The following is a 24,020-nucleotide window of genomic DNA, read 5'->3' as shown; positions in this document are numbered from 1 at the left end:
CCCACCAGCAGTTGCTTTGGGACTTCTGAGGGGCTGCCTAGTCTCAGAATTGTATGTTCCCTGGGTGGGATCATGTGTGTTCTAGCTGTGAGACCACACCTCCTTGGAGACAGCGTGGCACCTTGGGTAAGAAGATCCAGTCTGAAATCCCTAGTCAATCTCTTTTTTTTTTTTTGAATTTTATTTTATTTATTTTTTTATACAGCAAGTTCTCATTAGTTATCCATTTTATACATATTTCTGTATACATGTCAATCCCAATCTCCCAATTCATCCCACCACCACCCCCCTGCCACCGCTTTCCCCCCTTGGTGTCCATACGTTTGTTCTCTACCCCTGTGTCTCTATTTCTGCCCTGCAAACTGGTTCATGTGTACCATTTTTCTAGGTTCCACATATATGCGGTAGTATACGATATTTGTTTTTCTTTTTCTGACTTCACTCTGTATGACAGTCCCTAGATCCATCCACGTCTCTACAGATGACCCAATTTCGTTCCTTCTTATGGCTGAGTAATATTCCGTTGTATATATGTACCACAAATTCTTTATCCATTTGTCTGTCGATGGGCATTTAGGTTGCTTCCATGACCTGGCTATTGTAAATAGTGCTGCAGTGAACATTGGGGTGCATGTATCTTTTTTTTTTTTTTTTTTGCGGTACGCGGGGCTCTCACTGTTGTGGCCTCTCCCGTTGCGGAGCACAGGCTCTGGACACGCAGGCTCAGCGGCCATGGCTCACGGGCCCAGCCTCTCCACGGCATGTGGGATTTTCCTGGACCAGGGCACGAACCCGTGTCCCCTGCATCGGCAGGCGGACTCTCAACCACTGCCCCACCAGGGAAGCCCTGCATGTATCTTTTCGAAATATGGTTTTCTCTGGGTATGCGCCCAGTAGTGGGATTGCTGGGTCATATGGTAATTCTATTTTTAGTTTTTTAAGGAACCTCCATACTGTTCTCCATAGTGGCTGTATCAGTTTACATTCCCACCAACAGTGCAAGAGGCTTCCCTTTTCTCCACACCCTCTCCAGCATTGGTGGTTTGTAGATTTTCTGACGATGCCCATTCTCAGTGGTGTGAGGTGATACCTCATTGTAGTTTTGATTTGCATTTCTCTAATGATTAGTGATGTTGAGCAGTTTTGCACGTGCTTCTTGGCCATCTGTATGTCTTCTTTAGAGAAATGTCTATTTAGGTCTTCTGCCCATTTTTTGGATTGGGTTGTTTGTTTTTTTAATATTGAGCTGCATGAGCTGTTTATGTATTTTGGAAATTAATCCTTTGTTGGTTCATTTGCAAATATTCTCTCCCATTCTGAGGGTTGTCTTTTTGTCTTGTTTGTAATTTCCTTTGCTATGCAAAAGCTTTGAAGTTTCATTAGGTCCTATTTGTTTATTTTTGGTTTTATTTCCATTACTCTAGGAGGTGGATCAAAAAGATCTTGCTGTGATTTATGTCAAAGACTGTTCTTCCTGTGTTTTCCTCTAAGAGTTTTATAGTGTCTGACCTTACATTTAGGTCTGTAATCCATATTGAGTTTATTTTTGTGAACAGTGTTAGGGAGTGTTCTAATTTCATTCTTTTACATGTAGCTGTCCATTTTGCCCTGCAGCACTTATTGAAGAGACTGTCTTTTCTCCATTGCATATCCTTGCCTCCTTTGTCATAGATTAGTTGACCATAGGTGCGTGGGTTTCTCTCTGGGCTTTCTATCCTGTTCCATTGATCTATATTTCTGTTTTTGTGCCAGTACCATACTGTCTTGATTACTATAGCTTTGTAGTATAGTCTGAAGTCAGCGAGTCTGATTCCTCCAGCTCTGTTTTTTTCCCTCAAGACCACTTTGGCTATTCGGGGTCGTTTGTGTCTGCATACAAATTTTAAGATTTTTTTTGTTCTAGTTCTGTAAAAAATGCCATTGGTAATTTGATAGGGATTGTATTGAATCTGTAGATTGCTTTGGGTAGTATAACCATTTTCACAGTATTGATTCTTCCAATCTAAGAATATGCTATATCTCTCCATCTGTTTGTATCATCTTTAATTTCTTTCATCAGTGTCTTATAGTTTTCTGCATGCAGGTCTTTCATCTCCCTAGGTCAGTTTATTCCTAGGTATTTTATTCTTTTTGTTGCAGTGGTAAATGGGAGTGTTTCCTTAATTTCTCCTTCAGATTCCTCATCATTAGTGTGTAGGAATGCAAGAGTTTTCTGTGCATTACTTTTGTATCCTGCAACTTTACCAAATTCATTGATTAGCTCTAGTAGTTTTCTGGTGGCATCTTTAAGATTCTCTATGTATAGTATCATGTCATCTGCAAACAGTGATAGTTATACTTCTTCCTTTCCAACTGGTATTCCTTTTATTTCTTTTTCTTCTCTGATTGCCATGGCTAGGACTTCCAAAACTATGTTGAATAATAGTGGTGAGAGCGGACATCCTTGTCTTGTTCCTGATCTTAGAGGAAATGTATTCAGTTTTTCGCCATTGAGAATGATGTTTGCCATGGGTTTGTCATATATGGCCTTCTTTATGTTGAGGTAGGTTCCCTCTATGCCCACTTTCTGGAGAGTTTTTATCATAAATGGGTGTTGAATTTGGTCAAAAGTGTTTTCTGCATCTACTGAGATGATCATATGGCATTTCTTTCTCAGTTTGTTAATATGGTGTATCACATTGATTGATTTGTGTATATTGAAGAATCCTTACATCCCTGGGATAAATCCCACTTGATCATGGTGTATGATCCTTTTAATGTGTTGTTGGATTCTGCTTGCTAGTATTTTGTTGAGGATTTTTGCATCTGTATTCGTGAGTGATATTAGTCTGTAATTTTTTTGTAGTATCTTTGTCTGGTTTTGTTATCAGGGTGATGGTGGCCTCATAGAATGAGTTTGGGAGTGTTCCTTCCTCTGCAGTTTTTTGGAAGAGTTTGAGAAGGATGGGTGTTAGCGCTTCTCTAAATGTTTGACAGAATTCACCTGTGAAGCCATCTGGTCCTGGGCTTTTGTTTGTTGGAAGATTTTTTTTTTTTTTTTTTGCGGTATGCAGGCCTCTCACTGTTGTGGTCTCTCCCGCTGTGGAGCGCAGGCTCCAGACGCGCAGGCTCAGTGGCCATGTTTCCTTTGCCTAGCCGGTCTGCGGCATGTGGGATCTTCCCAGACCGGGGCGCGAACCTGTGTTCCCTGCATCGGCAGGCGGACTCTCAACCACTGCGCCACCATGGAAGCCCTGTTGGAAGATTTTTAATCACAGTTTCAATTTCATTACTTGTGATTGGTCTGTTCATATTTTCTCTTTCTTCCTGGTTGAGTCTTGGAAGGTTATACCTTTCTAAGAATTTGTCCATTTCTTCCAGGCTGTCCATTTTATTGGCATAGAGTTGCTTGTAGTAGTCTCTTAGGATGCTTTGTATTTCTGTGGAGTCTGTTGTAACTTCTCCTTTTGTATTTCTAATTTTATTGATTTGAGTCCTCTCCCTCTTTTTCTTGATGAGTCTGGCTAAAGGTTTATCAATTTTATCTTATCAAAGAACCAGCTTTTAGTTTTATTGATCTTTGCTATTGTTTCCTTTGTTTCTATTTCATTTATTTCTGCTGTGATCTTTATGATTTCTTTCCTTCTACTACCTTTGGGTTTTGTTTGTTCTTCTTTCTCTGGTTCCTTTAGGTGTAAGGTTAGATTGTTTATTTGAGATGTTTGTTGTTTCTTGAGGTAGGATTGTATTGCTATAAACTTCCCTCTGAGAACTGCTTTGCTTCATCCAGTAGGTTTTGGATCCTTGTGTTTTCATTGTCATTTGTCTGTGAATGCTTTGCTTCATCCAGTAGGTTTTGGATCCTTGTGTTTTCATTGTCATTTGTCTGTGAATTTGTCTGTGTCATTTGTCTGTGTTTTCATTGTCATTTGTCTGAAATATTTTGATTTCCTCTTTGATTTCTTCAGTGATCTCTTGGTTACTTAGTCACGTATTGTTTAGCCTCTCTGTGTTTTTGTTTTTTACATTTTTTTCCCCTGTAATTGATTTCTAATCTCATAGCATTGTGGTCAGAAAAGATGCTTGATACGATTTCGATTTTCTTAAATTTACGGAGGTTCGATTTGTGACCCAAGATGTGATCTGTCCTGGAGAATGTTCCATGTGCACTTGAGAAGAAAGTGTAATCTGCTCTTTTTGAATGGAATGTCCTATGAATATCAGTGAAATCTGTCTGATCTGTTGTGTCATTTAAAGCTTGCATTTCCTTATTAATTTCCTGTCTGGATCATCTGTCCATTGGTGTAAGTGAGGTGTTAAAGTCCCACACTATTATTGTGTTACTGTCGATTTCCTCTTTTATAGCTGTTAGCAGTTGCCTTATGTATTGAGGTGCTCCTATGTTGGGTGCATATATATTTATAATTGTTATATCTTTTTCTTGGATTGATCCTTTAATCATGATGTACTGTCCTTCCTTGTCTCTTGTAACATTCTTTATTTTGAAGTCTATTTTATCTGATATGAATATTGCTACTCCAGCTTTCTTTTGATTTCCACTTGCATGGAATATCTTTTTCCATCCCCTCACTGTCAGTCTGTACGTGTCCCTAGGTGTGAAGTGGGTCTCTTGTAGGCAGCATATATATGGGTATTGTTTTTGTAACCATTCAGTGAGCCTGTGTCTTGGTTGGAGCATTTAATCCATTCACGTTTAAGGTAATTATCGATATGTATGTTCCTATGACCATTTTCTTAATTGTTGTGGGTTTGTTTTTGTAGGTCCTTTTCTTCTCTTGTGTTTCCCACTTAGAGAAGTTCCTTTAGCATTTGCTGTAGAGCTGGTTCGGTGGTGCTGTATTCTCTTAGCTCTGCTGGTCTGTAAAGCTTTTGATTTCTCTGTCGAATCTGAATGAGATCCTTGCCGGGTAGAGTAATGTTGGTTGTAGGTTGTTCCCTTTCATCACTTTAAATATGTCATGCCACTCCCTTCTTGCTTGTAGAATTTCTGCCGAGAAGTCAGCTCTTAACCTTATGGAAGTTCCCTTGTATGTTATTTGTTGTTTTTCCCTTACTGCTTTCAATAATTTTTCTTTGTCTTTAATTCTTGCCAATTTGATTACTATGTGTCTTGGCAGGTGTCTCCTTGGGTTTGTCCTGCCTGGGACTCTCTGTGCTTCCTGGACTTGGGTGGCTATTTCCATTCCCATGTTAGGGAAGTTTTCAACTATAATCTCTTCAAATATTTTCTCAGGTCCTTTCTGTCTCTCTTCTCCTTCTGGGACCCCTGTCATGCTAATATTGTTGTGTTTAATGTTGTCCCAGAGGTCTCTTAGGCTGTCTTCATTTCTTTTCATTCTTTTTTCTTTATTCTGTTCTGCAGCAGTGAATTCCACCATTCTGTCTTCCAGGTCACTTATCCGTTCTTCTGCCTCAATTATTCTGCTATTGATTCCTTCTAGTGTATTTTTCATTTTAGTTATTGTATTGTTCATCTCTGTTTGTTTGTTCTTTTATTCTTCTAGGTCTTTGTTAAACATTTTCTTGCATCTTCTTCATCTTTGCCTCCCTTCTTTTTCCGAGGTCCTGGATCATCTTTTTTTTTTTTTGCGGTACGCGGGCCTCTCACTGCTGTGGCCTCTCCCGTTTCAGAGCTTAGGCTCCAGACGTGCAGGCTCAGCGGCAATGGTTCATGGGCCCAGCCACTCTGTGGTATGTGGGTTCCTCCCGGACCAGGGCACAAACCCGCATCCCCTGCTTTGGCAGGCGGACTCTCAATTACTGCGCCACCAGGGAAGCCCCCTGGATCATCTTTACCATCATTATTCTGAATTATTTTTCTGGAAGGTTGCCCGTCTCCACTTCATTTAGTTGATTTTCTGGGGTTTTATCCTGTTCCTTCATCTGGTACAAAGTCCTCTGCCTTTTCATCTGTCTGTCTTTCTGTGAATGTGGTTTTCCTTCCACAGCTACAGAATTGTAGTTGATCTTGTTTCTGCTGTCTGCCCTCTGGTGGATGAGGCTATCTAAGAGGCTTGTGCAAGTTTCCTGATGGGAGAGACTGGTGGTGGGTAGAGTGGTGTTGCTCTGAGCATAGCTCAATAAAACTTTAATCCACTTGTCTGCTGATGGGTGGGGCTGGGTTCTCTCCCTGTTGGTTGTTTGGCCTGAGGCGACCCAACAGTGGAACCTACCCGGCTCTTTGGTGGGGCTAATGGTGGACTCTGGGAGGGTTCACAACAAGGAATACTTCCCAGAACTTCTGCTGCCAGTGTCCTTGTCCCCACGGTGAGCCACAACCACCCCCTGCCGCTGCAGGAGACCCTCCAACACTAGCAGGTAGGTCTGATTCAGTCTCCCCTGGGGTCACGGCTCCTTCTCCTGGGTCCCCATGTGCACACTACTTTGTGTGTGCCCTCCAGGAGTGGAGTCTCTGTTTCCCCCAGTCCTGTCAAAGTCCTGCAATCAAATCCCACTAGTCTTCAAAATCTGATTCTCTAGGAATTCCTCCTCTCGTTGCCGGACTCCCAGGTTGTGAAGCCTGACGTGGGGCCCAGAACCTTCACTCCAGTGGGTGGACTTCTGTGGTATAAGTGTTCTCCAGTTTGTGAGTCACCCACCCAGCAGTTACGGGATTTGATTTTATTGTGATTGCACCCCTCCTACCATCTCACTGTGGCTTCTCCTTTGTCTTTGGATGTGGGGTATCTTTGCTGGTGAGTTCCAGCGTCTTCCTGTCCGTGATTGTTCAGCAGTTAGTTGTGAATCCGGTGCTCTCGCAAGAGAGAGTGAGGGCATGTCCTTCTACTCTGCCATCTTGAACCAAACTCATAGTCAATCTCTTAACTTTTCTGAGCCAGCCCTATTTCCTCATAGCTAAGATGGGGAAAATTATGGATACGCTCCCTCTCTCTGTGGGTTCATCTTGGGGAACAGATGAGACAAAGTAGTAATGACTAACGTCTGCATGCTCACTGTGCATCACACCCCATGCTGAATACTTCTCATTTAAGCTTCATAACAACCCTCGAAGTAGATGCCATCATCAGGTCCATTTAAAGATAAGGAAACTAGGTTCAAGGGTATTAGGAAATTTTTCTAAGGTTGCACAGCAGGTAACTTGAGATAGGATTTAAATCTCTTAGGTTCTTTGCCGTGCTTCCTCCCAAAGTGTGTGTAGCACTCTGCAGGAGCAGTGCTTCAGAAAAACACTTGCAGAGAAGCTCTGTCATAGCACCTGCCCTGCCTGCCTTCCAACAAGCCGAGACCTGGAATGGTGGAGGGGGTTGGCCTCCCAAGAAGAATCAGGATGTTTTCCTTGGGTAGGGAGGTGAGGAAGGAGTGTTGAAGCAGACGAAATGATTGCTTCCCTCTGAAAGGATGTGATTGCCCCTGATGACCACAAGAGTGACAGCTAATAGTTCCTGAAACCCCCAAGGCGCAACAGTGAGGAAAGTGTCATCCATTGGAATAGGCAGGGCCAGCAAACAGGAGGGGCCAGTAAGTACAGTGAGGCAGCAGGTGGATTGGCTCAGAGGAGCCATCGCCCCGATGGAAAAAGAGCTGTGGGCAGGGCCCAGCCCTAGGTCTGGATGGCCAGGCAGCATCGATGAAGTTGGTTCATCAGTGATGGGACCAGTGACATTTAAGGCATGAGTGGAGAGTCTGGGGTACTGGCGTGCATCATGGAGGACCTGATTGGGGCCTGCAGGCAGTCAGTGGCCTGCTTCTTTGGGTCAGCATTAGCCCTGGGTTCTGACGCTGAGCCAAACCTCCCTGGCGACCCACGGAGCCTCAGAACACAGTGGGGCGTGAGGAAGGAGGAAGAAGAAGGAAGCTAGGCAAGCTTCTCTTCTCCCATATACCCACCCTGCAGAACAGGACTGGGAAGGACTTCCCCTGTGATGTAAAGGGTCTAAAAGCACCTGGGTGTGGTTTTTCTTGTCCCTTTCAGAAGGAAATTACCTGTCAGAGAAGTGAGAACGTTGACATGCTAGCTTCCTGCCTGATAGTGATGATTCTTTGAGGTTTGATTAACTTCAGGTAGATTCTGGTCCCTACTAGACTCAGTCCTGGTGACTGCCCCCACCCCACCCCGCTCCGCCCAGCCTGCCGGCTTCCCGAGCTGTCCTCTCTTTGCAGCATGATGCCCAGATGGACTACTACGGCACCCGCCTGGCAACCTGCTCATCAGACAGGTCCGTCAAGATCTTCGACGTGCGCAACGGAGGGCAGATCCTCATCGCCGACCTCAGGGGGTGAGTGCAGCCAACCCTGGGCAAGATCTCAGAGAGTGGGCTTCTCAGACATGGCAGGAAGGGCTGAGGGCCAGATCAGAGCAGCCCGCAGTGCAGTCAGCGGAGAGGACACCTGGTCCCAGCCAGCCGGCTGCCCTCATCAGGTATCCCAGGCCGATGGAGCCAGGAGCAAATCCCAATTCTGCCGCCCAAATGCCCACTGGCAGACCTGGGGCGAGGGAGTCAGTTATAGGCTCTCAGAGCCTCCACCCACTCACCCCCAACACAGGCTGCCGCTGTCTCCACCCAGTTAGAGCCTACTTGCAACAAGCGTCCAGTGGCCACTGCTATTTTCAAGAGTGGGAAACTAACTTTTTTTTTTAAACAAGTTTAGCTACCACATGATCTAAAGTGACTCAAGGCTGGTGATCTAAGAATGTAATAGTAATGATATAAATCCCATAATTCTGCCTGTTTGCCCGTGGTAGGTACTCAGTGAATATTTGCAAACGTTTCATTTACCTTTCTCCCTGTTGACATTCTTGAGATCCTGGCTCTCAGTTTTGTGGCCGCACTCTAGTGCTTTCCCTCAGTTCACTACCTCAGGTAGATGGGGTTCTTAACCTGGGTACCATGGATCTCCAAGTGTTCTGTGGGTAGAATTCAGGAGGTGGTGAACTGGGAAAGGGAAAACATTACCTCTTTATTTTCAGTGACTGATATTTAGCATTTCCTTCAATTATGGCTATAGGCCAGGAACTACAGTAGTATTCATAGTACCTGTCACTTTGTTACCAATAGGAGTCATAGATTTTTGTTTTTAATAAATTTATTTATTTTTGGCTGCGTTGGGTCTTCGTTGCTGCACGCTGGCTTTCTCTGGTTGCGGTGAGCGGGGTCTGCTCTTCATTGCGGCGTGCGGGCTTCTCATTGTGGTGGCTTCTCTTGTTGCGGAGCATGGGCTCTAGGCGTGCGGGCTTCAGTAGTTGTGGCTCGTGGGCTCTGGAGCACAGGCTCAGTAGTTGTGGTGCACGGGTTTAGTTGCTCCGCAGCATGTGGGATCTTTCTGGCCGAGGGCTCGAACCCGTGTCCCCTGCATTGGCAGGCGGATCCTTAACCACTGGGCCACTAGGGAAGACCGTCACAGATATTTTTATATCACATTACAGTTGTTGTAGCTTTCTCAAAACAGCATTTATGCTCATCACTACCTTGAAGTTAGAATGGTTATTAGACTTGCCACTAGAGTTTGTTACTTAAAGCGTTAACAAAGAAGCACACGTATCACTAATAACATAAATTGTTCTTTAACGTTTTGATAACTGTATATCAGTATAATTGGGTTTTCTTTATAATCCTAGCTCTATGTATTGTTTTTTGTTTTTTGTTTTTTGTTTTTTTTGCGGTACGCGGGCCTCTCACTGTTGTGGCCTCTCCCGTTGCGGAGCACAGGCTCCGGACGCGCAGGCTCAGCGGCCATGGCTCACTGGCCCAGCCGCTCCATGACATGTGGGATCTTCCCGGACCGGGGCACGAACCCGTGTCCCCTGCATCGGCAGGCGGAGTCTCAACCACTGCGCCACCAGGGAAGCCCTAGCTCTATGTATTTTATCCATTATTCTGAGAAGGGACCATAACGTTCACCAGACTGCACAGGAGAAGTTAAGAATTGCTGACAGGTGGGTGTTCAGTACATGTTTGTGAATAGGTTAAAACAGACATAGCTAAGTGAGTAGCCGTTTCAGGAGATAGGCCTAGAAGTTCCACCTCTTCCTGAGTGTCAGGAGTCAAGTGACTCAGGAGCCAGATGCCGCCTTCCCTGCTCAGCAGCCCGTGGCTGAGCGGAGAGCTCTGAGGGCGAGGCCTGGCTGCCATCTGGGCATCATGCTGCAAAGAGAGGACAGCTCGGGAAGCCGGCAGGCTGGGCGGAGGGGGGTGGGGTGGGGGCAGTCACCAGGACTGAGTCTGCTGTCACTCAGTCCTCTGCTCTGCGTTTTTCTTCTGCTCTAAGTATGAAAAGTATTGGAGGGTAATAAATTCAGGCCCCCATTCTTTGTTCCCTCAGTTAAAGTTACGCTCGTTGTAGGACGTTTGAGTCTACAAGAGTTTCATTAGCAGCTCCTTTGTAGAGACTGGGGTTGGACCACTGTCCCAGCTGGAGGGAGGAGAACTCTGAGTGTCAGCAGTCCCGGGGTGGATGGGGGAGCAGGGAGCAGCACCAGAGCTAGCAGTCGTCAAGCTTGTGTTTTCTCCTTTTCTTGTACCAAGCACTGTTGTAAGCTCTTTATTGAGTTATCACAAACATTTCCCTCATGACCGCCATGTGAAAGAAGTCTTGTTGACACCTCTATTAAGAGACAAAGCCAAAGAGAGGATATGGCCCTGGCCTAAAGTCAAGCAACAAGTGAGTGTGGAATAGGCGTGAAAGAGCCTGTCCCATCCCCTCTGTGCCATCCACCTCCGTGTGCTGGGTGCCCCCTGTTCTGAGGGACGGCCCCAGTACAGAGCCTGGCACAGGGTACGTGCTCAGACAGTGAACGCACAGAGATGGGAAGAGAAGAGAGAGACATGCCTCTTGATAAAGTTAAAAGAGTAGTGGCAGGTATCAAAATGAAATAGTTACTGCCTCCGCAAGAAGGTGACTGTCTGGGAAGATGAGGAGTGATTCATCTACAGATATATCCTGAGCACTTGTGGGGGTAAACGTTGGATCTGTTGGTGACTGTGCTGATGACAGTACATGTAGGCTATGCTGGCCACCATCTGGGGTAGGTGAGGGCTCTGCCGTGTCGGGACAGAGGGGCTGACTCGCCTTCGGCCTCAGGGTCCTCACTGCCCAATGACGGTCCCTTTTGGAGTGACATTATACACGGCTCTCCTTTTTGAAATTTTTAGGCAGTTCTGTCCTGAGAAGCCATTCACTTCTGTCCAAAGTAGTGGCTGGCAGAGCACTGTGGGTTCCTTTGGCCCATTTGAGCAACCTCTGACCCTCTCCCCTTGCAGTCATGAGGGTCCTGTGTGGCAAGTGGCCTGGGCCCACCCCATGTATGGCAATGTCCTGGCATCCTGCTCCTATGACCGCAAAGTCATTATCTGGAAAGAGGAAAATGGCACCTGGGAGAAGACGCATGAGCACACGGGACACGACTCCTCAGGTACACTGAGTGTGGCAGGAGAGGGCGGCGGGCAGAGGGGCCCTGGGGGAGAGGGGGAGGCCTCTGTCTTGGCTAACCCTTGGCTTTCCCCTTGTGATGCTCATCGTTTGTCCCCTGGGCTTTGGTTGCTTTTCTGTTACTCTTTCCACAGCTGAGGTAAGGCCTTAAGACCTAAAGCCAATCCAAAGCAAAATGAGAAAAGCAAAGACAACATAGCGAGATTTTTGTTTTTTTAAGGTTTATTCATTTCAAGTACTGGCCTTGTTCTCAGATTATGAGATAGGCTTTAGTTTATGATGATATTAGTAGTGATGGGTTTTTTAAATCTCCTTAATTGACAAAATTACAACCTCCTCCTGGTGATCCCTACAATTTTTTTTTTTTAGAAATTTAGTAAAACAGTAAGTCTCAGAACTGAAAGTCTGCTCACTGTTCCTCCCTCCTTCCTGCAGTAAACTCTGTGTGCTGGGCCCCCCATGACTACGGCCTGATCCTAGCTTGTGGGAGCTCAGATGGAGCCATCTCTCTGCTGACTTACACCGGGTTGGGCCAATGGGAAGTGAAGAAGATCAACAATGCTCACACTGTAAGTCACACCCTTCCTGTGTATAGGGGGTAGCTCTGTGACCTTGCCTCGTGTCCCCTGTTCACTCCTTAGAGAGTGGCAGGAACAGTGTCACTGCTGTGCGGTGGGCCAGGGGAGGGGGCTGCTGATCAGACATGCTTGGGAGAGCAGCTCTGAGCCTCTCTGCTCTGAAGCCAGACAGGCTGCATCCAGGGAGGCCAGGCTGCACCAGCCTCATTCAGCCCACGGCAGGGTTGGCACTGGTTCCTCCAAGTCGGGGAGGGCCAGGGCACTGGCAAGGTGGCAGCAGTAGGCTGCCTCACTGCCACCCTTGGTATGGACACCTCAAGTTGACATGGCCTGCAGTGGTCACTGGGACCCCTGGAATTGAGTGGTGTTAAAAATCATCATAGGGGGCTTTCCTGGTGGCGCAGTGATGGAGAGTCCGCCTGCCGATGCAGGGGACATGGGTTCGTGCCCTGGTCCAGGAAGATCCCGCATGCCGCGGAGTGGCTGGGCCCGTGAGCCATGGCCGCTGGGCCTGCGCGTCCGGAGCCTGTGCTCCGCAACGGGAGAGACCACAGCAGTGAGAGGGCCGCGTACCGCAAAAAAAAAAAAAAAAAAATAGGAATTTAGTTTTCTACATATAGTCATTGGACATTAAGTTTAAAACAGTCAAGAAAGCACAGTGGGGCTTCCTTGGTGGCGCAGTGGTTACGAATCCACCTGCTGATGCAGGGGACACGAGTTCGAGCCCTCATCAAGGAAGATCCCACATGCTATGGAGCAGCTAAGCCCCGTGCGCCACAACTACTGAGCCTGCACTCGAGAGCCCGCGAGCCACAACTGCTGAGCCCGTGCACCACAACTGCTGAAGCCCGCGTGCCTAGAGCCCATGCTCTGCAACAAGAGAAGCCATTGCAATGAGAAGCCCACACACCACAATGAAGAATAGCCCCCACTTGCCGCAACTAGAGAGAGCCCGCATGCAGCAACAAAGACCCAACGCAGCCAAAAATAAAGTAAATTTAAAAAAAGAAAGAAAGCAAGCACGGTGGACAGTGAGGGGAAATCTCACATTTCTTGAGCGTCTATTGTATGTCATGTAATCCTCTCAAATGTTTGTGAATGAAAGAAAAAATAACAAATGTACAGATTTGCAAGGCCACCAGTCCTGTTCTCATTTTATGATTAGGTAAGTGAGGCTTAGAAAAAGTAAGTGACTTAGAGAAGGTACTGTGCTGAGGTTAGAATCCTGGAATCCATCTACCTTCTGTCTACACAGCAGTCCAGCTTTCATGGCCCCAGCACTTCTGAAAACTATGCAGATGGAAGTCAGCAGCCCCAAGTTTGACGCTGTACTTACTTCTGCAGTTCTCAAATTCATGGGGTCCATAGCCTGCCCAGCCTTCAAGGCCCCAGGAGCCTGTCTCAGGGTCTTGTTACTTGGGACCCTGTGATCCCCATCTGCTGACTAACTTGCAAAACTGAATAGGCTGAGAGGCTTCTGGGAAGATGGTGGGGAATGGCAACATAGTGCTTGAGTCTTTTCCAGTCTTTGCGTAGAAACCAGCAGAGCAACTAGGTAGCAAAACCAAAACCTCCTGAACAGCAGTTAACAACAAAATTGGGTAGCAAGGTATTTCCACAAACTCCAAAATACAAGCAGAGAGCAGTGGACCACCGACAGCCGCAAGACTGTGAGGTATTGGCATCCGAGCAGGAGGAAGAAGTAATGCGATGCCTTCCACCACACCTGAGGAGTACCCCCAGAAGAGCCAACAGGTGTTCACTGGAAAGCATTGCTGGCCAGTTGGCAAACAGCAGCAGGAATTTTGTACTTTTGTTTGTAACTTTTTTTAAAAGTAAGATAAAATTCACATATCATAAAATTCACCCTTTTTTAAAAGTATACAGTTCTGTAGTTTTTAATATACTCACGAAGTTGTACAACTCTCACTTCTAGTATCCAGATCTTTTTCATCACCCGAAAAGAAACCCCATTAGCAGTCGCTCTCCACCCCACCCTACCCCTAGCCCCAAGCAATGCTAATCTGCCTTCTGTCTGTATGGACTTGCCTATTCTGGACATTTCCTGTGAATGGAGTTATACAGTATGTGGTCTTTTGTGACTGACTTCTTTCACGTAGCATGTTTTCAAGGTTCATCCATATCATAGCATATATCGGTGCTTCATGCCTTCTTATGGCTGAATAATATTCCATTGTGTGAATATACACATTTTATTTTGCCATTCATCAGTTAGTGATCATTTTCAGCTATTATGAATAATGCTCCTACAAACATTTGTGTGTCCGTTTTTGTGTTTTGAACTTTCTTGGGAGTAAAATTGCCAAGTCATGGAATCTCTGTGTTTAACTTTTTGAAGTACTGCTAACTGTTATCCAAATTAACTGCACCATTTTACATTCCTGCCAGCAGTGTATGAGGATTTCAGTTTCGCCACATCCTTGCCAACACTTGTCTTCTTTTTTTTTTTTCTTTTTGTCTTCTTTTTGATGATAGCCATCCAAGTGGGTGTGAAGTAGTACCTTATTGTGGTTTTGATTTGCATTTCTCCAATGACTAATGGTGTTGGGCATCTTTTCACGTGCTTATTGGCTATTTGTATCTCCTTTGGAGAACTGACATGGGGCCTGGGGGTTGCATGACCTCATACCAGGTGAGCGCAGGGGGCCCACCAAAAGAGAGACTAAAGGGACTTGGAGAAATCGGACCCTCATGACCCACTGGGCTTGCTTCCACAATAGTGCCTCTTGTGAGCAGAGGGACACAGAGCCAGAGGGGGACACACACTAAAAGGAAAGAGAGGATATAGACCAGAGTGGGGGAGAGGAACAGAGCCATGAAATCCCAGAAGCAAGCTGTCACATTTGTTACTACTACACAAAAACAGACACTTCTGAACTTAGAAAGGCTTTCCTGAACCTCATTTGATCAGGGAAACTAATTTCACTTAAAAATAACAAAGAAGGGCTTCCCTGGTGGTACAGTGGTTGAGAGTCTGCCTGCCGATGCAGGGGACACGGGTTCATGCCCCGGTCCGGGAAGATCCTACATGCCGCGGAGTGGCTGGGCCCGTGAGCCATGGCCGCTGAGCCTGCGCGTCCGGAGCTTGTGCTCCGCAACGGGAGAGGCCACAACAGTGAGAGGCCCACGTACCGCAAAAAAAGAAAAAAGAAGTATTTGAGGTGAAGTCTCAGAAGTTTTCCTTTAAGAAAGTTTTTTCCTTTAAGAAAAAATGAATATGCAGAATAACATTCTCACGGGCAGTGAAAGAAAGACATGCCCACAAAAACAACCAGTTGTCACCCGCTATTTCCAGTCAAGCTAAGAGAGTTTTTTTAAATAACATAAGACATTTAAAAATAGCATAAATCAAAATTTGAAAGACTCAGAAGAAATGAGGTGACAGAACTCAGGAAAGAGTTAGAAATTAAAAATTATTTCATAAATAAAGACTAAACTAGAAGGAATACCAGAGCAAATAAACACAACAGATAATGCCTTAAGAGAAATAGTGTGAAAAAGGGAAAAAAGAAATAAAAAGATTTTGACAAAAAGTGAAGACAAGCAGAGATCAAATGTGAATATTAGGTGTCCAGAAGAAGAAAACAGAACAAATACTAAAAACTGATTCAAGAAAACTACCTTAAAATTTAAAAACCATATTTGAAACTACATATTGAGAGAGCATACCCTATACTTAAGACTATCAACCCAGAATCACCAGCAAAAAGGCCTAAGTATAGTGAAATTACTGGCCTTAAAGGAAAAAAAAAAAGTCCTTTGGGCATCTAGGCAAAAGGAGCCATGTAACTTACAAGGGAAACAACTGGATTATCTTGCTTTTCAACAGCAATGATCTGTGCACGAGAAAGTGGAGAACACATTTACAATACTCAAGGTAAGAATGTGTGAGCCAAGGATTTATAACTAGCGAAGCTGACTTTCAAGTTCACACAAAGACTTAAATACCAAAGTTCACAGCAACTTTAATAGCCAAAACCTGGAAATAATCCAAATGAGTATGAACAGGTGAATGGGTCAACAAATTGTGGTATATCCGTACTACAGAAATGCTACCTCGCAATAAAAAGAAATGACTATTGATAAACACGAGATAAATGAATTTTAAAATAATTATGCTGACTGGAAAAAAATCAGACAATGTACATACTGTGATTTCATAGTATGGAAAAGCAAACTGTAGTGACAGCAGATCAGTGGTTGCTGAGCGTAGGGAGGTGGGCAGCACAGATGGATTGCACAGGGATTCCAGGAAACTTGGGGATGATAGATGTGTTCATTCTCTTCTTTACCAGTAATTATCTTTCTAATCACTTCTTTTTTTTAATTGAGGTATTAACTAATCACTTCTTTTTTTTCTTGAGGTATTAACTAGTCACCAAGCTGTACATCACATCCCTATGACTTACTTATTTTATAACTGAAAGTTTGTATCCATTCAGCCAGTCTGTGTCTTTTGGTTGGAGCATTTAATCTGCTTATGTTTGAGGTAATTACTGATATGTATGTTCTTATTGCCATTTTGCTAATTGTTGTGGATTTGTTTTTGTAGGTCTTTTTTCTCCCCATCCTCCTTTGGTTTTCTCTTGTGATTTGATGACTAACTTTAGTGTTGCGTTTGGATTCCTTTTTCTTTTTTGTGTGTGTATATCTATTGTAGATTTTCAGTTTGTGGTTACCATGAGGTTTTGATATAGCAGTCTATATATAAACAAGGTTGTTTTAAGTTGCTGGTCTTTTCATTTTAAATGCATTTCCAGTATCCTGCATTTGTCCTCTCCTCTTCTCATGATTGCTGGTTTTGATGTCATATTTGTGTGCGAATGATTTCCTACCTTTACTGTATGTATGCCTTTACCGGTGAGCTTTTCTATTCGTAATTTTCCTGTTTCTAGTTGTGGCCTTTTTTTCCCGCACCTAGAGAAGTTCCTCTACCATTTGTTGCAAAGCTGTCTGGTGGTGCTGAAACCTCTTAGCTTTTGCTTGTCAGTAAAGCTTGTGATTTCTCCATCGAATCTGAATGAGAGCCTTGCTGGGTACAGTATTCTTGGTTGTAGGTTCTTCCCTTTCATCACTTTAAATATACTGTGCCACTCCCTTCTGGCCTGCAGGGTTTCTGCTTAAAAATCAGCTGATAACCTTATGGGAATTCCCCTTGTGTGTTATTTTTTTTTTTCCTTGTTGCTTGTAATATTTTCTCTGTCTTTAATTTTTGTCATTTTGATTATTATGTGTCTCAGCCTGTTCCTCCTTGGGTTTATTCTGCCTGGGACTCTGCACTTCCTGCACTTGGGTGACTGTTTCCTTTCCCATGTTAGGGAAGTCTTCAGCTATTATCTCTTCAAATATTTTTTCAGGTCCTTTCTCTCTCTTCTCCTTCTGGGACTCCCATAATATGAATGTTGCTGCATTTAATGTTGTGGCAGAGGTCTCTTAGACTGTCTTCATTTCTTTTCATTCTTTTTTCTTTATTCTGTTCCGTGGCAGTGATTTCCACCATTCCGTCTTCCAGCTCACTTAACCGTTCTTCTGCCTCACTTATTCTATTGATTCCTTCTAGTTTATTTTTCATTTCAGTTATTGTATTTTTCATCTCTCTTTGTCCTTTAGATCTTCTAGCCCTTTATTAAACATTTCTTGTATCTTCTCAGTCTGTGCCTCCATTCTTTTTCCAAGATCTTGGATCATCTTTACTATCAGTACTCTGAATTCTTTTTTGGGTGTATTGCCTATCTCCAGTTCACTTAGTTGTTGTTCTGGGGGTTTATCTTGTTCCTTTGTCTGGGACATACTCCTCTGCCGTCTCATTTTGTCTAACTTTCTGTGATTGTGTTTTCTGTTCTGCAGGCTGCAGGTTTGTAGTTCTTCCTGCTTCTGGTGGATGAGGCTGGTCTGAGAGGCTTCTGCAGGCTTCTTGATGGGAGGGACTGGTGGACGGAGCTGGGTCTTGCACTTCTGGTGGGCAGGGCCGGCTGTGGGCTCAGGAAGATTTTAGGCAGCCTGTATGCTGATGGGTGGGGTTGTGTTCCCGCCCTGTTGGTTGTTTAGCCTGAGGCGTCCTGGCACCAGAGCCTATAGGCTGTTATAACTGAAAGGTTGTACCTTTTGACCTCTTTCACCCATTTTGCCCATCCCTCATCCCCACTTCTGGAAACCACCAATCTGTTCTTTGTATCCATGAGCTTGGGGGTTTTTATTAATTTCACATGTAAGTTAGATCATACAGTTTTTGTCTTTTTCTTTCTGACTTATTTCACTTAGCATTATGCCCTCAAGGACCATCCATGTTGTTGCAGATGGTAAGATTTCATTCTTTTTTTATGGCTGAATAATGTTCCTGTGTGTGTGTGTACACACCCCACCTATTTATCCATTCATCCACTGATGGACACTTAGCTTGTTTGCATATCTTGGCTATTATAAATAATGCTGCAGTGAGGATGGGGGAGTGCAGATATATTTTGAATTAAGGGAGTTTTGTTGGGTTTTTATTTGGTTTTTGGTATTAATAGCCAGAAGTGGAATTGCTGGGTCATAAGATAGTTCTATTTTTCATTTTTTGAGGATCCTCCATACTGTTTTGCATAGTGGCTGCACCAATTTACATTCTCACCAACTGTGCACAAAGAGGTTCCCTTTTCTCCACACTTGCTGTTTCTTGTCTGTTTGATAATAGCTATTCTTTTTTTTTTAACATCTTTATTGGAGTATAATTGCTTTACAATGGTGTGTTAGTTTCTGCTTTACAACAAAATGAATCAGTTATGTATATACATATGTTCCCATATCTCTTCCCTCTTGCGTCTCCCTCCCTCCCACCCTCCCTATCCCACCCCTCCAGGCGATCACAAAGCACCGAGCTGATCTCCCTGTGCTATGCGGCTGCTTCCCACTAGCTAACTACCTTACGTTTGGTAGTGTATATATGTCGATGCCTCTCTCTCGCTTTGTCACAGCTTACCCTTCCCCCTCCCCATATCCTCAAGTCCATTCTTTAGTAGGTCTGTGTCTTTATTCCTGTCTTGCCCCTAGGTTCTTCATGACATTGTTTTCTTAAATTCCATATATATGTGTTAGCATATGGTATTTGTCTCTCTCTTTCTGATTTACTTCACTCTGTATGACAGACTCCAGGTCTATCCACCTCATTACAAATAGCTCAATTTCGTTTCTTTTTATGGCTGAGTAATATTCCATTGTATATATGTGCCACATCTTCTTTATCCATTCATCTGATGATGGACACTTAGGTTGTTTCCATCTCTGGGCTATTGTAAATAGAGCTGCAATGAACATTTTGGTATATGACTCTTTTTGAATTATGGTTTTCTCAGGGTATATGCCCAGTAGTGGGATTGCTGGGTCATATGGTAGTTCTATTTGTAGTTTTTTAAGGAACCTCCATACTGTTCTCCACAGTGGCTGTATCAATTTACATTCCCACCAACAGTACAAGAGGGTTCCCTTTTCTCCACACCCTTTCCAGAATTTATTGTTTGTAGATTTTTTGATGATGGCCATTCTGACTGGTATGAGATGATATCTCATTGTAGTTTTGATTTGCATTTCTCTAATGACTAATGATGTTGAGCATTCTTTCATGTTTGTTGGCAGTCTGTATATCTTCTTTGGAGAAATGTCTATTTAGGTCTTCTGCCGATTTCTGGATTGGGTTGGTTGTTTTTTTGTTATTAAGCTGCATGAGCTGCTTATAAATTTTGGAGATTAATCCTTTGTCAGTTGCTTCATTTGCAAATATTTTCTCCCATTCTGAGGGTTGTCTTTTGGTCTTGTTTATGGTTTCCTTTGCTGTGCAAAAGCTTTGAAGTTTCATTAGGTCCCATTTGTGTATTTTTGTTTTTATTTCCATTTCTCTAGGAGGTGGGTCAAAAAGGATCTTGCTGTGATTTATGTCATAGAGTGTCCTGCCTATGTTTTCCTCTAAGAGTTTGATAGTTTCTGGCCTTACATTTAGGTCTTTAATCCATTTTGAGCTTGTTTTTGTGTATGGTATTAGGGAGTGATCTAATTTCATACTTTTACATGTACCTGTCCAGTTTTCCCAGCACCACTTATCGAAGAGGCTGTCCTTTCTCCACTGTACATTCCTGCCTCCTTTATCAAAGATAAGGTGACCATATGTGCGTGGGTTTATCTCTGGGCTTTCTATCCTGTTCCATTGATCTATCTTTATGTTTTTGTGCCAGTACCATACTGTCTTGATTACTGTAGCTTTGTAGTATAGTCTGAAGTCAGGGAGCCTGATTCCTCCAGCTCCGTTTTTCGTTCTCAAGATTGCTTTGGCTATTTGGGGTCTTTTGTGTTTCCATACAAATTGTGAAATTTTTTGTTCTAGTTCTGTGAAAAATGCCATTGGTAGTTTGATAGGGATTGCATTGAATCTGTAGATTGCTTTGGGTAGTTAGAGACATTTTCACAATGTTGATTCTTCCAATCCAAGAACATGGTATATCTCTCCATCTATTTGTATCATCTTTAATTTCTTTCATCAGTGTCTTATAATTTTCTGCATACAGGTCTTTTGTCTCCTTAGGTAGGTTTATTCCTAGATATTTTATTCTTTTTGTTGCAATGGTAAATGGGAGTGTTTTCTTGATTTCACTTTCAGATTTTTCATCATTAGTGTATAGGAATGCCAGAGATTTCTGTGCATTAATTTTGTATCCTGCTATTTTACCAAATTCATTGATTAGCTCTAGCAGTTTTCTGGTAGCATGTTTAGGATTCTCTATGTATAGTATCATGTCATCTGCAAACAGTGACAGCTTTACTTCTTTTCCGATTTGGATTCCTTTTATTTCCTTTTCTTCTCTGATTGCTGTGGCTAAAACTTCCAAAACTATGTTGAATAAGAGTGGTGAGAGTGGGCAACCTTGTCTTGTTCCTGATCTTAGTGGAAATGCTTTCAGTTTTTCACCATTGAGGACGATGTTGGCTGTGGGTTTGTCATATATGGCCTTTATTATGTTGAGGAAAGTTCCCTCTATGCCTACTTTCTGCAGGATTTTTAAATGGGTGTTGAATTTTGTCGAAAGCTTTCTCTGCATCTATTGAGATGATCATATGGTTTTTCTCCTTCAGTTTGTTAATATGGTGTATCACGTTGATTGATTTGCGTATATCGAAGAATCCTTGCATTCCTGGAATAAACCCCACTTGATCATGGTGTATGATCCGTTTAATGTGCTGTTGTATTCTGTTTGCTGGTATTTTGTTGAGGATTTTTGCATCTATGTTCATCAGTGATATTGGCCTCTAGTTTTCTTTCTTTGTGACATCCTTGTTTGGTTTTGGTATCAGGGTGATGGTGGCCTTGTAGAATGAGTTTAGGAGTGTTCCTCCCTCTGCTATGTTTTGGAAGAGTTTGAGAAGGGTAGGTGTTAGCTCTTCTCTAAATGTTTGATAGAATTCACCTGTGAAGCCATCTGGTCCTGGGCTTTTGTTTGTTGGAAGATTTTTAATCACAGTTTCAATTTCAATGCTTGTGATTGGTCTGTTCATATTTTCTCTTTCTTCCTGATTCAGTCTTGGCAGATTGTGCATTTCTAAGAATTTGTCCATTTCCTCCAGGTTGTCCATTTTATTCGCATAGAGTTGCTTGTAGTAATCTCTCATGATCTTTTGTATTTCTGCAGTGTCAGTTGTTACTTCTCCTTTTTCATTTCTAATTCTGTTGAGTCTTCTCCCTTTTTTTCTTGATGAGTCTGGCTAATGGTTTGTCAATTTTGTTTATCTTCTCAAAGAACCAGCTTTTAGTTTTACTGATCTTTGCTATCGTTTCCTTCGTTTCTTTTTCATTTATTTCTGATCTGATCTTTATGATTTCTTTCCTTCTGCGAACTTTGGGGTTTTTTTTGTTCTTCTTTCTCTAATTGCTTTAGGTGCAAGTTTAGGTTGTTTATTCGAGATGTTTCCTGTTTCTTAAGGTAGGATTGTATTGCTATAAACTTCCTTCTTAGAACTGCTTTTGCTGCATCCCATAGATTTTGGGTCGTCGTGTCTCCATTGTCATTTGTTTCTAGGTATTTTTTAATTTCCTCTTTGATTTCTTCAGTGATCACTTTTTTATTAAGTAGTGTATTGTTTAGCCTCCATGTGTTTGTATTTTTTACAGATCTTTTCCTGTAATTGATATCTAGTCTCATAGCGTTGTGGTTGGAAAAGATACTTGATACAATTTCGATTTTCTTAAATTTACCAAGGCTTGATTTGTGACCCAAGATATGATCTATCCTGGAGAATGTTCAATGAGCACTAGAGAAAAATGTGTATTCTGTTGTTTTTGGGTGGAATGTCCTATAAATATCAATTAATTCCATCTTGTTTAATGTATCATTTAAAGCTTGTGTTTCCTTATTTATTTTCATTTTGGATGATCTGTCCATTGGTGAAAGTGGGGTGTTAAAGTCCCCTACTATGAATGTGTTACTGTCGATTTCCCCTTTTATGGCTGTTAGTATTTGCCTTATGTATTGAGGTGCTCCTATGTTGGGTGCATAAATATTTACAATTGTTATATCTTCTTCTTGTTTTGATCCCTTGATCATTATGTAGTGTCCTTTTTTGTCTCTTGTAATAGTCTTTATTTTAAAGTCTATTTTGTCTGATATGAGAATTGCTACTCCAGCTTTCTTTTGGTTTCCATTTGCATGAAATATCTTTTTCCATCTCCTTACTTTCAGTCTGTATGTGTCTCTAGGTCTGAAGTGGGTCTCTTGTAGACAGCAAATATATGGGTCTTGTTTTTGTATCCATTCAGCCAATCTGTGTCTTTTGATGGGAGCGTTTAGTCCATTTACATTTAAGGTAATTATCGACATGTATGTTCCTATTCCCATTTTCTTAATTGTTTTGGGTTTGTTATTGTAGGTCTTTTCCTCCTCTTGTGTTTCTTGCCTAGAGAAGTTCCTTTAGCAGTTGTTGTAGAGCTGGTTTGGTAGTGCTGAACTCTCTCAGCTTTTGCTTGTCTATAAAGGTTTTAATTTCTCCATCAAATCTGAATGAGATCCTTGCTGGGTAGAGTAATCTTGGTTGCAGGTTTTTCTCCTTCATCACTTTAAATATGTCCTGCCAGTCCCTTCTGGCTTGCAGAGTTTCTGCTGAAAGATAAGCTGTTAACTTTATGGGGATTCCTTTGTGTGTTATTTGTTGTTTTTCCCTTGCTGCTTTTTTTTTTTTTTTTTTTTTTTGCGGTACGCGGGCCTCTCACTGTTGTGGCCTCTCCCGCCGCGGAGCACAGGCTCCGGATGCGCAGGCCCAGCGGCCATGGCTCACGGGCCCAGCCGCTCCGCAGCACGTGGGATCCTCCTGGACAGGGGCACGAACCCGCGTCCCCTGCATCGGCAGGCGGACTCCCAACCACTGCGCCACCAGGGAAGCCCCCCCTTGCTGCTTTTAATATGTTTTCTTTGTATTTAATTTTTGACAGTTTGATTAATATGTGTCTTGGCATGTTTCTCCTTGGATTTATCCTGTATGGGACTCTCTGTGCTTCCTGGACTTGATTAACTATTTCCTTTCCCATATTAGGGAAGTTTTCAACTATAATCTCTTCAAATATTTTCTCAGTCCCTTTCTTTTTCTCTTCTTCTTCTGGAACCCCTATAATTCGAATGTTGGTGCGTTTAACGTTGTCCCAGAGGTCTCTGAGACTGTCCTCAGTTCTTTTCATTCTTTTTTCTTTATTCTGCTCTGCAGTAGTTATTTCCACTATTTTATCTTCCAGGTCACTTATCCGTTCTTCTGCCTCAGTTATTCTGCTATTGATCCCTTCTAGAGTATTTTTCATTTCATTTATCGTGTTGTTCATCATTGCTTGTTTCATCTTTAGTTCTTTTAGGTCCTTGTTAAATGTTTCTTGCATTTTGTCTATTCTATTTCCAAGATTCTAGATCATCTTTACTATCATTATTCTGAATTCTTTTTCAGGTAGACTGCCTATTTCCTCTTCATTTGTTAGGTCTGATGGGTTTTTATCTTGCTCCTTCATCTGCTGTGTGTTTTTCTGTCTTC

General features: G+C 43.0%; 1 protein-coding gene across 2 annotated transcripts in view; it reads left to right on the top strand.

Annotated features, from left to right (window-relative positions):
* Positions 1-24,020, top strand: part of SEC13 (SEC13 homolog, nuclear pore and COPII coat complex component) — a 54,623-nt gene that overhangs the window by 3,524 nt on the left and 27,079 nt on the right. For both annotated transcript variants that reach the window (XM_079933494.1, XM_079933495.1), the window contains 3 exons: positions 8,122-8,237; positions 11,220-11,371; positions 11,824-11,957. In XM_079933494.1, the coding sequence (XP_079789620.1) occupies positions 8,122-8,237; positions 11,220-11,371; positions 11,824-11,957 (402 nt within the window). The remainder of the gene's footprint in view (positions 1-8,121; positions 8,238-11,219; positions 11,372-11,823; positions 11,958-24,020) is intronic.

Source organism: Stenella coeruleoalba, assembly GCF_951394435.1.
Source record: "Stenella coeruleoalba genome assembly, chromosome: 10".
NCBI lineage: Eukaryota > Metazoa > Chordata > Mammalia > Artiodactyla > Delphinidae > Stenella > Stenella coeruleoalba.
Note: the sequence above shows the minus strand (reverse complement) of the source record. Positions and strands in the feature narration are given on the sequence as shown.